Here is a 13,527-nt window from a genome sequence, read left to right as displayed (position 1 = left end):
ATGAATTCGAATGGTCAGTCCATGATGACCTCTGTGGAAGTGACCATTTTCCTACTATATTAAAAGCTGTAACTCCATCCGATGTTCCTCCATCATCAAGACGGAATTTTAAAAAGGCTAACTGGACTTTATATGAAACACTGTGTGCTGAAAAGCTTAAACCTGAACGTTTTACTGACGTTCCTGATGCTATTACATGTTTTTCTGATGAATTGAACTCCATAGCTGATGAGTGTATACCAAAGTCCTCTGCATTTCCACACATAAGAAAACCATGGTTCAACGATGAATGCAAACAAGCTAGGAAGGCAAGGAAAAAAGCAGAACATTATTTCTGTCGCCATCCTATGGTGCATAATTTGAATAAATTTAAAATTTTAAATGCTAAAGCACGGCGTACTTTTAAACAGAACAAACGCCAATCTTGGCAAAATTATGTATCTAAAGTAAATTCTCGGACACCCATGTCCAAGGTATGGAATATGGTCCAGAAAATTAAAGGTAAAGGTACTAAATCTACTGTCAATCATCTTAAACATGGAGATCAAGTACTTACTGATAAATCAGATATCGCAAATAAACTGGGTGAAACCCTTGCTAAACACTCTTCCTCTTCTAATTATTTACCTAAATTCCAGCAGTATCAAAAACAACAAGAAAAGAAAACTATTAATTTCAACTCAGATAATGGGGAAGATTATAATGAAACTTTTGTCTATTCATGAGCTCCATACTGCTCTTGATCAAGCTCATGATACTGCTACAGGAGCTGATAACATACATTATCAACTCCTGAAGCACTTACCAGAATCCTGCCTAGAAACTCTCCTAAATATTTTTTATGATATTTGGACATCGGGTAACTTTCCTTCATCATGGCGTGACGCCATAGTAGTACCCATACCTAAACCTGGACGTGATCATACCGATCCATCCAATTATCGTCCGATTTCGTTAACTAGCTGTGTTTGCAAGACCATGGAACGCATGATAAATAATTGACTTGTTTGGTACTTGGAAACAAATAACCTTATAACTGATATACAGTGTGGTTTCCGTAAAAACAGAAGTACTGTCGATCACTTAGTGCGACTGGAATCATTTGTTAAAAATGCACTGATTAATAATCAACATGCTGTGTCTATCTTTTTTGATCTTGAGAAGGCATATGACACAACCTGGAAATATGGTATTTTAAGAGATTTACATGACTTCGGCTTGCGAGGTCGTTTGCCTCAATTTATTGCCAACTTTTTAAATAACAGACAGTTTCAAGTTCGAGTGGGTTCTACCCTGTCTGATCATTACAATCAGGATCAGGGTGTTCCACAAGGCAGTATTCTGTCTGTCACACTTTTTAGCATCAAGATAAATAGTTTGTCAAAAGTTTTAAACGATTCAATTGATGGATCGTTATTTGTGGATGATTTTAATATTTCTTGTCGTGGGAAAAATATGCATACCATTGAACGGCAACTGCAGCTTTGTTTAAACAAAATAAATAAATGGTGTCTTGAAAACGGCTTCAAATTTTCTAAATCGAAAACTAACTGCATACATTTTTGTCGTAGATATAAACCCCATAAAGATCCTGAACTGTCTCTAGATGGGACGCCCATTAAAGTTGTGAAGGAAGCCAAGTTCTTGGGTCTAATCTTTGATTCACATTTAACTTTTTTACCACATATTAAATCACTTAAAACTAAATGCCTGAAAGCACTTGACTTGTTGAAAGTTGTTTCAAATTCAAAATGGGGAGGGGATCAAGCTACCCTTCTCCATCTCTATCGATCACTAGTTCGTTCTAAACTTGATTATGGCTCAATCGTTTACGGGGGAGCCTGCAAAAGCAATCTTAAACTTCTTGATCCTGTCCATCATCAAGGTCTGAGACTTTGTCTTGGATCTTTTAGAACTTCACCTATTGACAGTCTCTATGTTGAGGCTGATGAACCTTCTCTTGAGCAGCGCCGTATAAAGTTAGCTTTACAATACATTACTAAATTATACTCTAATCATTCTAACCCTGCATATAACTGTGTTTTCAATCCCCTTTATGAGGATTTATACAACAAAAAGTCTTCTCTTGTCCCGCCTCTGGGACATAGAATTACACCTTTTCTTTCTGCTGCTGGGATTCAGCTGGAAAACATAGCTCCCTCCCGTCTTCTTTCTTCTCCTCCCTGGCAGTTGGTCAGGCCTCAAGTAGACCTAACATTGACCACATTTAAAAAATCAGAGACTAATCAATTACAATATAAGCAAAAATATAATCAATTAAAACATAAATATAGCAATTATAAATCCTTATTTACAGATGGGTCCAAGGATGGTGGCGCTGTGGCTTGTGCCACTGTCATTGGATCCAGAACAATATCTTCTAGATTACCAGTTAGTAGTTCTATTTTTACAGCTGAAGCTAACGCCATATTAACAGCTCTCAAATATATTCAAAGACACCCTAAACGTAAACAATATATAATCTATTCAGACTCTCTTTCTTGTCTCCAGGCGATTAAAAATTTATCATGTAAACATCCACTTTTAATTGACATTATTGAATTGTATAATAATCTTGCTACTGGCCAATACGACATCGTCTTCTGTTGGTTACCCAGCCATGTAGGCATTTCAGGGAACACAATGGCCGATCTTGCTGCCAAGGCAGCACTCAACAAATCTGTGACACCGCTTCTTATTCCCTACAGTGATTACAAAGCCACCATTAGATCTTATATCCGTGATCTGATGCAGAAGAAGTGGGACACCCAAGTGGGTATAAATAAATTACATGAGATAAAACCTTACATTGGTTATACCCACTTGGGTTGTCAATCCAGATTTGAAGAGGTCATACTACGACGATGTCGTATTGGCCACACTAGATATACTCATGCATACCTGTTGAAAGGTGAGGATCCTCGATTTTTTGCATCCCTTGTGATGAGAGAGTCACGGTCAAGCATATTCTGCTTGACTGTGTTGAATTCTCCATCACAAGGGATAAATATTTTACAGTTAAAACAATGAAGGATCTTTTTACCAATGTTAATTCTCATTTTATTATAGGTTTTTTAAAAGAAATTGATTTTTTGGTTGAATTTTGAATAGTATGTTTCTGTAAATAGATGTATTTTAATGATTGGTAGTTTGAATTTGTAACTTGAATTGTTGGTGGCTGTACCCTCAAAGGGGGTTGAAGTATTGTAAAATTATTGTCCTCCTGAGAGGGTACGTAAGTCCACAAACATTCACAGTAAATTTAAGTCTGCCAGGTTTTTAATCGTAGTATTCATGTTGTTTTAATTTTGGCTAACCTTTCGTACAATCGCCAGCAGCTGAGGGGATGATGTAAATCCAACTAGGGTCCATGCAGGTAGCAAAGGTACTGTAAGTCCCCATGGTCCCTAGTGTGGTGATCTACCTTCACTTGTTGGCGATCTATAGTCTGTTTTTATTATGTATTGTCTAAATAGTGCTATTAGTTTTAACTTTCCATACTAGTTTTACTTAAAATTGTGATATACTAGTTGTTTTACTGTCCTCCGTTGACAGATTTTTCCATATGCATATATTTAATTTAAATGTTCTCGTCACGATATGGCTGAGATATTGCCGATGTGACGTTAAACATTAACTCACTCACTCACTCACTCATATTGTGCAGGTGGATGTTATTGTTATTTGCTAATGATTGCACTGTTTGAATTGCTGTCAGCCTTTTTGCAGATTATAACAAAACTGGAAATTTTAACAGTTTCATGCAACACAGCTTTGCAGATTCTGATACCCTTTGGCATGGACTTACAGTAACAAGTTATCAAAAATGCAAATTCAGCTTCAATGAACACAAATCCTGCTAAGTGGGAATTCAAACAATTCACTAATTTCACCTCAGCTGGGGTGAAAAGTGGTTTCAACAGACGTGCTGAAGTGTGCACTTAGTGCATGCGCAATGATTAGGTTTGTGGGGCTTTAACCAGGATTTTCCAAAAGGCAATTCGTGAAATCACAGCAAGTGATGCATGCAAAGATTATTGCTGTGTTCAAAGTTGGGAAACAAAAGATGTTTCTTGTGTTGAGAAGCATCTTGGGTATGCAGTGAAAAAGACACATTGGTTCCATACTTACTTTTTTCACACCTTACTTTTCGGGGGTTGCTAGACAGCCTGGACAGGAGGATTCACCCATACACCACCTCATGGACAATCTAAATAGTGCACATGAGCGCCAATTGAAATTGACATTTTTTTCTGCTGAAACTCGTGCAGATTAGCACATGGTTGCTTCACTTAATTTGAAAGAGAGCAGACACAATTTGGTGACTGTCTCTTTATAACTGAATTAAGTTTAATTATTTTCTGAATGTTTTGTTCTAATTTGTAGAATGTTGAAAACATTAGGGATTGCACATTTGGTGTTTCTCTTGAGTAGTGTCATACTTAGACACGTTTGGGTTTATATTTGGATACAATCTTGAAGTGTCGCATTTGGACACACTAATATTCGGACACTCATATAGTGTCATATTTGGAGATACATCTGTCATTATTGGCATATGTAAATATCTGTTGATATTTGACTCAGTATTTACCAGATTCCACTGCTTTCCAAAACTGGTAATAGAGTGTGGCTTTTAATCATGCTTTGTTAAGCACTTTTTATCCCCCCTGCATGTAAAGTGTGGGATATAGTTGACGTCTCGTCTGTGTGTCCGCCTGTAGTCATTTTACTTCAAGAGTATAACTCAAAAACCGTGCAATGTTTTTAGACCAAAATTGATAGATATAGTAATCTGGAACTATGGTTGCTGCCAGGCCTGGTAGATGTATGAATGAGAACTTAAACTGGTGCCTGTTTCTATTTACAGGTTTTTATGATTTATTATTTTCTTGGTTCCCATGGAAACATTTTGGATTTAGTCTCAAAAGGGAGAGGTGAGTCTGTTCTGGAGCAGAACTCAAAAACATCTTAATATCTGTCGGTAAAACTTGGTAGATATGTGTGGTAAGCCCCAGACTGGTGTCTTTTGGTATTTATAGGTTTTTGTGATTTATCGTTTTCACAGTTTCCACAGAAATGATTCTTAATCTCTAAATGGAGGGATGGCCTTCGTTTCTGGAACACAACTCGAAAACTTTCAGTAAAACTTGGCAGATATATGAGGCAGGCCACTGAGTGGTGCTCTTTGCTATTTACGAAGTTTTGGCATTTTTATTTTTCCTGATTTTTTTCATGGAAATTTAGTCTCAAAATGGAGGGATAGGCTTCATTTCCAGAGCACAACTTGGAAACCATTTCATATCTTTCTTGGCAGATATATGAGAACGATTTTGAAGTGGTGCCTTTTGCTGTTTACAGATACAAACAGTTACTGTATGTATAGTCATTTATCCCTATCAAGAATAGTCATGATACATGCCAACAATGTGTTATGGAGGTGTCTCACTATCCGTTGGTGTGTGCTATCTGCCAAGGGTTTTCACTGAAGACCAAGAAATCAAGACATAGACCCTCCCTCCAAGAAACCTAATAAATAGAACCATCTGTACCAGGACTTTTGTTGTTTTTCATGGTTTTCAGTGTCTTCAATAATTCGTCTTAAGTAATGTAACCTTCCAGAGAATCTGCAACAGCTTTATCCAAGATGGGCAAATCACAAATGTCTTTGTTGCATGAATAAAGATTCTCTTAAAGGTCACATGCAACGTAAAACACAACTTTGCAGATTCTGGTACCTTTCGGTATGCACTTACCGAAACAAATCATAAAAAATGCCAATTCAACCTATGAAGTTGAAAAAAACGCGATGAAAAAAAAGCCCGCGAAATCGGAGTTCAAACGTTTCACTAAATTCCCCCCAGCGCTGGGGGGAAAACTGGTTTCAACAGATGTGCTGCGCAGCGTCCATAACGCATGCGCAGTGAATAGGTTTGCGGAGCTTGAAACAGTATGCATGCCCAGCGTCTGAGGTCGTGAGCAGTAGTCTAGTCTTGGTTGTGTACACAAACAAGTACATAATCTACTCGTTACGTAAAACAACTTGTTGATTGTAGTAAGCAGTCTCTGTCACAGAGAAAGCTCAGTGTCTGGTTTATTCACACCTATATGTCTGTCTGCCTGTCTGCTAAAGACAACATGCAATACACAGCTTCAGTCATTGACCACGTGCAATTTGAACTTAACACCTATCAGACTATACGACATAAAGAAAATAAGTTGATTTATGACTCGTACACCAGAGTCCCGTGTCTGCCACATTATGTAATTAGGCACGTGTGATACACATGACATGTTTTTATGTCTGTGGGTTGCAAACAAACTGCATTCATTTTTTTCGGATGACTGGATCTGACGGAAACTTGTGCAAACTCTTGTCAGATTCAAGTCCTGTTTTGTACTTGGACGAATGACAGATTCCAGCCACGCAGTAGTTTACTACCTCTACTGACATGATTTTTACTGGATCGAGAGCAAATTCAGAGAATATGTATTTTCTAAACCCAACATCTCTATATACATTCTTCATGGATAACGACTTCTTTTCGTGTATATGATTTTGCTTGACAACAGTATATGAACCCATACTGAAACGACGCATCAAGTACACAAAAAGAAGTTGTTATCCATAAAGAATCTTACTTTCTTGTGACTGGCTATACTTCTAAAATGCCCATCAAACAGATCATCTTTCTGTACACACAATGAACCCTCAGCATGTCAGCAAATGGAACAGCCAATCGGAGGCCGTCGTTACGCTTGAGTGCATATCCACCCGCTATGACTGGGTTCGGTCTCCCGAGGGCTTCGTTTCGGATCTAGTAAGCCAAAGTACAAAATATTGCACTTTTGAATCGTGATTGTACACTTATAATTTTGTTTATTTGTTTTTTTAAAAGCAGCAATGTATATTATATGTCATGAATAAGTGATAAATGTGTTTTAATTATGTTTGATGTTTTGGTTGCATGTGACCTTTAAAAAGATTTTGCCTCTTCAACATTATCACTGGATTGATCCAGTCAGATCCATCAGGTCCTTCATTTTAATTGATAGTTTTGCTGACAATTTCTGTTTTCTACGTTAAAAAATAGGTGGCAACTTTCTCACCCTCATCAATCCCTTTGGCCTTTGATCTAAAAAATACCTCGTCCATTTTTGTTTTTCATAAACAATCCAACTCTTGTTTTTCTTAGCTTCAAGAAATTCTACATCTTGTGAAGTAGAGGGAGTTTTCTAAATTTTCAATTTGTTCAAGTCATGTTCTTTCTTGCAGTTTTTTCGTTTTACGTATGATGAGTAGGATATTGATTTTCCTCTTATTTCCATTTGGACAGTTTCTAAAAACTGATCGCTTATTCTAAATTGAATATCCCAGGTAGGTACTTCACTTAAGTTATCAAAATCGTAATTAAGTGCAGCATATTGCTTTTTCACATTTGAAAATCGCTTCTTTTTCAGTAAAAATATAATCATTATCTTTCAGAAGAGAAGAGTAAAATTTCCTTTAGAAAATTCTTTTCCCCTAGTCACTGAAACTAAATAGAATGTCAGTAAGTGAATGGTCTGTTCTGTAGCCATCATTGATACCCACTGACTGAACATACGGGAACAGAGATTCAAACACAATGAAACCTAGACAAGTATGTTGAGAGATTTTTCCTATGCCAAGTGAAATTCATAGAATCTGGATTGTGATCTCTCCATACATCATTTAGGTTATGCTCACCAGTCAACTGAAACACTTGCCCCTGAGCATTTGGATTATTGACATTAATGTAATTAGAAATATCAACGTCTGGGTTTAAAACAAGATTCCAGTCACCACCAAAAATGAAGTATTCATTGTCAAAAGACAAAGCTGCTTGAAGTAAGGAAAAATATAAATTTGGACAATCCTCGTTAGGCCCATGAAGATTTACCAGTGTTAATATTTTTTCACGTATTGTCATATCAACAATCAGAAAATTACCCTTGTCACCTTTAATTACCTTCTTAATCTTATAAGGAAAGTTGTTATTGATTAAAATAGCAACACCTCAGAACTGGCTACTATTACACTTAAAGATACAATCAAAACTCCATTCTGCTCGAATGTACAACTCTAACTTACTATCAAAACGGGTATTTTGGAGCAAGTAAATTCAGCTGAATTTGTCATCCATGGTACAGATGTTAGCCATGTTATGGCCAGGATTGCCTCCATGTGAGCGGAATTCCTTTGCTGAGGGATTTGACAAACGTTCAGTATGAGTATAGATGGGCCTGCTATGTGCGCTGGTGTGTCACCAGGTGGATTCTTGATCCCTTTTCTGCAGATTTAGTCACAATGCTTGAGTTGCTCCAGTCTCAGTTGGATGCCGGTTTAGCTGCTTTAACTGTTCGAGGTTTCTCAACAGCTATGGTATACCTGCCGATGGTGAAATCTTGGGGCAGCCCCCTTTTGTGCTCCATTTTTTAGCAGATATGGACAAGATCCGTCCAGTTGTCTGCTGTGTGGTCACATGATTAGTTCCATGTGGAACTTGTCAATCGTCTTTGATCTAATACTTGTAAAGCAGTAGCATTGGATTGCCAGATATTTACCGTCCTAAGAGAGACAGCGTCTTTCATGTCACAGCGCCTGTTGAGCTCCCAGCGATCACTCAACCTTCCCCACCAGGTATCTTTCCTCAACATTCTCGCTTCCTTGATGTGCATAAGACCCTCGAGACTTATAGTAAGCGTACATTGGCTATCCAGAAAGATAACTGATTGTTTTGCTGTTAGGTTTGAAAGGCTTGTCTTCTGACGAACAAGCAGACCATATCTAGGTGGCTTGTCTCTGCCATTTGTACAAGCTATACACAGAAAGGGTTAACACTACCTTCTGATTGAAAAGCTCATTTGGTTAGAGCAGAGTCTAAAGCTTATGCTGCGGCTCCTCCTAATGAGAGGATCTGATGTGCTGCTATTTGGAGCCAACCGAGTACATTTGTCCGTCATTATTAACTTGACACACTCCAGTGAGTGTGCTCAACGCGGTCGGTCAGTTCTCTCCAGTGGGCAGAGTCATAACTTTCTTGCCGAATAAGCTTCAGAAATATGATTTTCTGTGTAGTTTACTGGTGGCAGGGTTGCAGTCAACTTTTCATTCACTTTTTACCCTTACTTGGTGTTGGGTTTTATGGTGATAGTCTGTTCTCCCTGGATTACAATATGGCACATTTTTTTCTTAGAAATCTCTGCTAGACTGTGGTTTCATGTGATGTTATGTCGCTTCCTCTCTAGGTAGTTATGATACTTGGGATAGGGGCGGGGCACTTTTGTTTATTGCATGCATGGTTCGCTGCCTCATTTGCATATGAACAGCCTGTTTGACATATGATTCTATCTGTATTTCTTCAGCGTGGAAAGTGAGGTACAGTGGTAAGCTATTAGAGTTATCTGTTCTTGGTGAACAGGTCCATTCAGGGTTTCTGCAAGGGTGGTTGACAAGCCAAAATGTTGTTCTTTGTTCGATACTTTATTCAGTTTATACTTTTGTAGGGATTAAAAATGGACATTTTAATGCTTATGTGTTACAGCTGGTTAGATGCCAAGTAATAGAAATGAATCACATGACTCACTGTATTGAGTGAGGTGTGGTTTATTCAGATTTCCTGTAGCAAATCATAGATATATCTGTCAGCCCTGATGACATTCTTAGTAAGATTTGCACATTACATAATGTTTTGCATAGGCAACACAAGTAATTTATCACAATAAATTTTGTAATCCAACAATTACACATGCATGATATGCAACATTATAACTGATCAAGGGAAATAATCACATGAAACTATGCACGTTTGGTTGTACCACCAAGGGAGACAATTCATTGTCCAGTAACACAGTTTGCCCCCCAAACTGTTAAACAATATGTACACATACATTGACAAGCAATAAAGTTCACAATTATGACGTACAACTAGGTAACTATTTCGTAAGCCTCCAAGGATACTAGAAAGGTGTACATAAAAAACAGACATGTATGGACAAATGAGAATACATCTTAACCATTTGTGGAATAGAGCATGATATATGACCATGACGTGCTGGAACATGTGTTCATATGTGACCTGCCAAGTATAAACATCATTCATCATTGTAACTATACATTCACCATCACTGATGATCTCCATTCACACAATGCAAAGAAAACCATTGCATGCAGATATACAGGGAAACCTGAGCACAATGGATGTAGATACAAATCACCCATCACCCAGCAACGTGAAACCCTTGCACATACGTACGTACATACATACATACATACATCTAGACAACTGGGAACCATGGTTGTGAAAAATGGAACAGTACTTAAAATACTATTTGATTTTACACAAGAGCTATTATAAGGGTAACGCTATTTTTCAGCGTCATAGAACAACAGAGATGACGTCACTATTGAAAGTGACGACATTCGACCTTGACCTTTGCTCATACTACCAGCCGCCATTGTTTTCAGTGATCAACAACGTTAGACTTCAAGTCGATATTTTCATTGCTGTATGTTGTCATTTATGGCACAATCGTTATGGATGGCACAAGCAGGAAAGTGCATAATGGCACAGGCACATGTGATGAATGTGAGCCAGACATATGGTCAATAATGAACCCAAGTTCATTCGAGCCGTAGGTGATTGAACTTCAACAGCTGAGCTGCTTATGATGTCACCTAACAACGGGCTTGATAATGGCCCGTCGTCAAGCATTTTGCGGGTGTTATCAAGTTACAGTGGACCGCTCATTTCTGATAACGAGCGGTCGTTTTCATGATAATTCTATCCATTTTAGCTATAAAATACAATACAACATGAACTTCGGGCTTTAACATAATTTATCAACTTTGTCTAGTTTACAACATTACCATATGTGACAAATTTCCAAATCACATATAGAATGCAGTAAATTAAATGAAGTTATAAAAGAACAAATACACCTGAACTTCACTGAGTGTTAAAGAATTAAACTGGCTTGTTTGATGTTGAATGTATGCCAGGACCTTGTTCTTGTTGTTATGCTGTGCTGTGCTGTGCTGTGCTGTGCTATGCAATGCTGGAGTATTGTTACAGGAGTATCCAGAATGGTGCATGGGAATTATGGGAATTTTTAAATTAGCCAATTGGGAGGTATTATTTAGGGTCAGGTGATAAACAATAATCCAAAGGGAGACATTACTCTTGATCCAGCCGTTTTCTGAACCACAAATACAGTAGAAACTTTTCAGATGAATGAAATGCATCTGAAATACTTGACAAACCTGACCAAATGTCAATATGATTGACATATGCATAAAACCCCAAACTTTAGAACACACCACCAACCTTCAATATTTTTAGTGACCTTTTTATGACTATTTTTCCATGGAAATAATAAAACACTGTAACACCTTTTATGTAAGAGAGTTGTAAAATAGTTCTAAACAAACAAACCAAACTGACTTGTAGAAAACGTGAAAATGTCACTTCTACACATGTACCCCAATGAGGACTCGCATTGAAGAAAAATAACAATTTCTATAATTTCTTTTTTATTATCTCGGATTTATAATTATTATTTGTCTGAAGCAGTTCATACAGTATTGGGCTCCATACATATGAATTGTTTATCTTAAGAACTGTTGGCAATATTCTTTTCGTATTTGGTACTTAGGTTCACAGTGTAAGAAGGGTCCCAGACAGGAAGGGTGACCTTGACCTTCATTTCAATGTCACAAGGGGACTTTAGCATTATACTCTTGTCAGCGAGATATCTCAAGAACTCTTCACTAGATTTTCAAGGTTGTCGATTTTGGTGACTGATATAATTGTCAAGAATTTAAACATATTATAATAATACTACACCTGCATTTTGTGCTTGTCAACTTGTCCATTGATGTCAAACTTCATCTAATGTGACCTTCACATAATTTTCAAGGTCACTGTGACACTTTCAGATTTAGGCATGTTGACCTGAAGTCACTGGATTTTATTCTGATTCATAAGATTGACATTATTTGGTTAAATTATATTTTATGTACCTCATGTTTTGGAGGTTTAGGTTACAAATACCTTTTTGTAGGGCAAAATGAGTAGGTCCTGATCACCTTCTTCAGTTTTTCCAATCTCCAATTACGTAACATCAACACTCTGTGTGCCTGCGTGCCTACGTGCCTGCGTGCCTGCATGCGTGCTGTGCTTTCTGTGCTATCATAGATTTTTGACATTTGTATGTTATGTACACCAAAAAATAAACTGTTTTGTTGTTATAGGATATTTATATATCCATGCAACTGTTGCCTGCTCAAGCCGCTGCTATACAACTCTTGCTGCCACTAAGTGCACCAAGTTTTATTGTGGCTCTCTCATCCTAACTAGGTACCCATTTCACAGCTGGGTAGACTGGGACATATAGTCACAGAACTTTTACACAGTACAGTAAGTTTACTGCACGTTGCTGTACCTTCAACTATGTGTGTGCATGTATTCATGTGGCCACCATGCACAGGGTTGTGTACCTCATACTAGGGGTTGTGACAACCCGGAAAGAGTCTGCACACACAGTCGACTGCAAGGTTTTTACATCAGGTCACAGGTGGGCTTGATCCAGACTAGTGGAACATACCTTAGGGAGTCCACAATAATAAATTGTGTATGAATACATTCATAGATTCTGTTAGATTCACTGCACAACCAATCTATTTATTCTACATCTGACCAAAATAAGGACTCCTCAGTAATCTGTGAATGTATTTCAGAATCTATTTGACACATTTCTTTTCTCTTACCAGGTGCAAGGCCAGAAGATGGAGTTCCCAATATGACAGTCATCAGTGATATTGATGAAAATGGTATCAATATTAATTTGAAAACAAGATATCAAAAAGACCAGATATATGTATCCTTTTAACCAAAGTGGATCATACTAACATGACAAATTGAAAATATAAATTTTGCTCTGCATACTCATCAATTTCTGCAAATATAGTCTGGCATATAGTCTTGTCTGTCAGTCCGTTCGTAATCATTTTGTTTCTGGAGCATAACTCAGAAACCGTTCAATATTTAGACCAAAATTGATAGATATAATAATCTGAACCTATGGTTGTGCCTTTTGCTATTTACAGATTTTTGGCATTTTATATGTTGTCCGTTTTTCCATGGAATGTTTTGGTGTTAGTCTAATGGAGGCCATCCTCGATATCTTCGGGGTATACATTCCGATAAGTCTCCACTTATACCCTGGATGCATGTATGGCTCAGTCCGAAAATTTTACTACCTCCCTTTACTGGCTCACATCCTCACAATCAGCCAATCAGCTAAGCCACTGTTACAACTGAACTTGCCAGTGTCAATAAAAATAGCTGTTGCAACTGTTAAGGTTTGTTGGCAGTGCGACTCAGATTTAGGAGAAATCATACAGACACATTGATAGGTCCGAAAATTAAAAAAAAATATATTAAAGAACTCCTCCTATCTCTTTCAGAGAACCTCTTCATGGTTTGTTTTGCCAAGTTTAATCGG

At 37.6% G+C, this 13,527-nt stretch overlaps 1 protein-coding gene across 1 annotated transcript in view; it reads left to right on the top strand.

The window, feature by feature from the left end:
- The window catches only part of LOC137295441 (unconventional myosin heavy chain 6-like), a 468,840-nt gene that overhangs the window by 22,418 nt on the left and 432,895 nt on the right, over positions 1-13,527 (top strand). The window contains exon 2 of the mRNA XM_067826813.1: positions 12,794-12,900. Within this exon, the coding sequence (XP_067682914.1) occupies positions 12,794-12,900 (107 nt within the window). The remainder of the gene's footprint in view (positions 1-12,793; positions 12,901-13,527) is intronic.

The sequence above is a fragment of the Haliotis asinina genome, chromosome 8 (assembly GCF_037392515.1).
Source record: "Haliotis asinina isolate JCU_RB_2024 chromosome 8, JCU_Hal_asi_v2, whole genome shotgun sequence".
Taxonomy (NCBI): domain Eukaryota; kingdom Metazoa; phylum Mollusca; class Gastropoda; order Lepetellida; family Haliotidae; genus Haliotis; species Haliotis asinina.
Note: the sequence above shows the minus strand (reverse complement) of the source record. Positions and strands in the feature narration are given on the sequence as shown.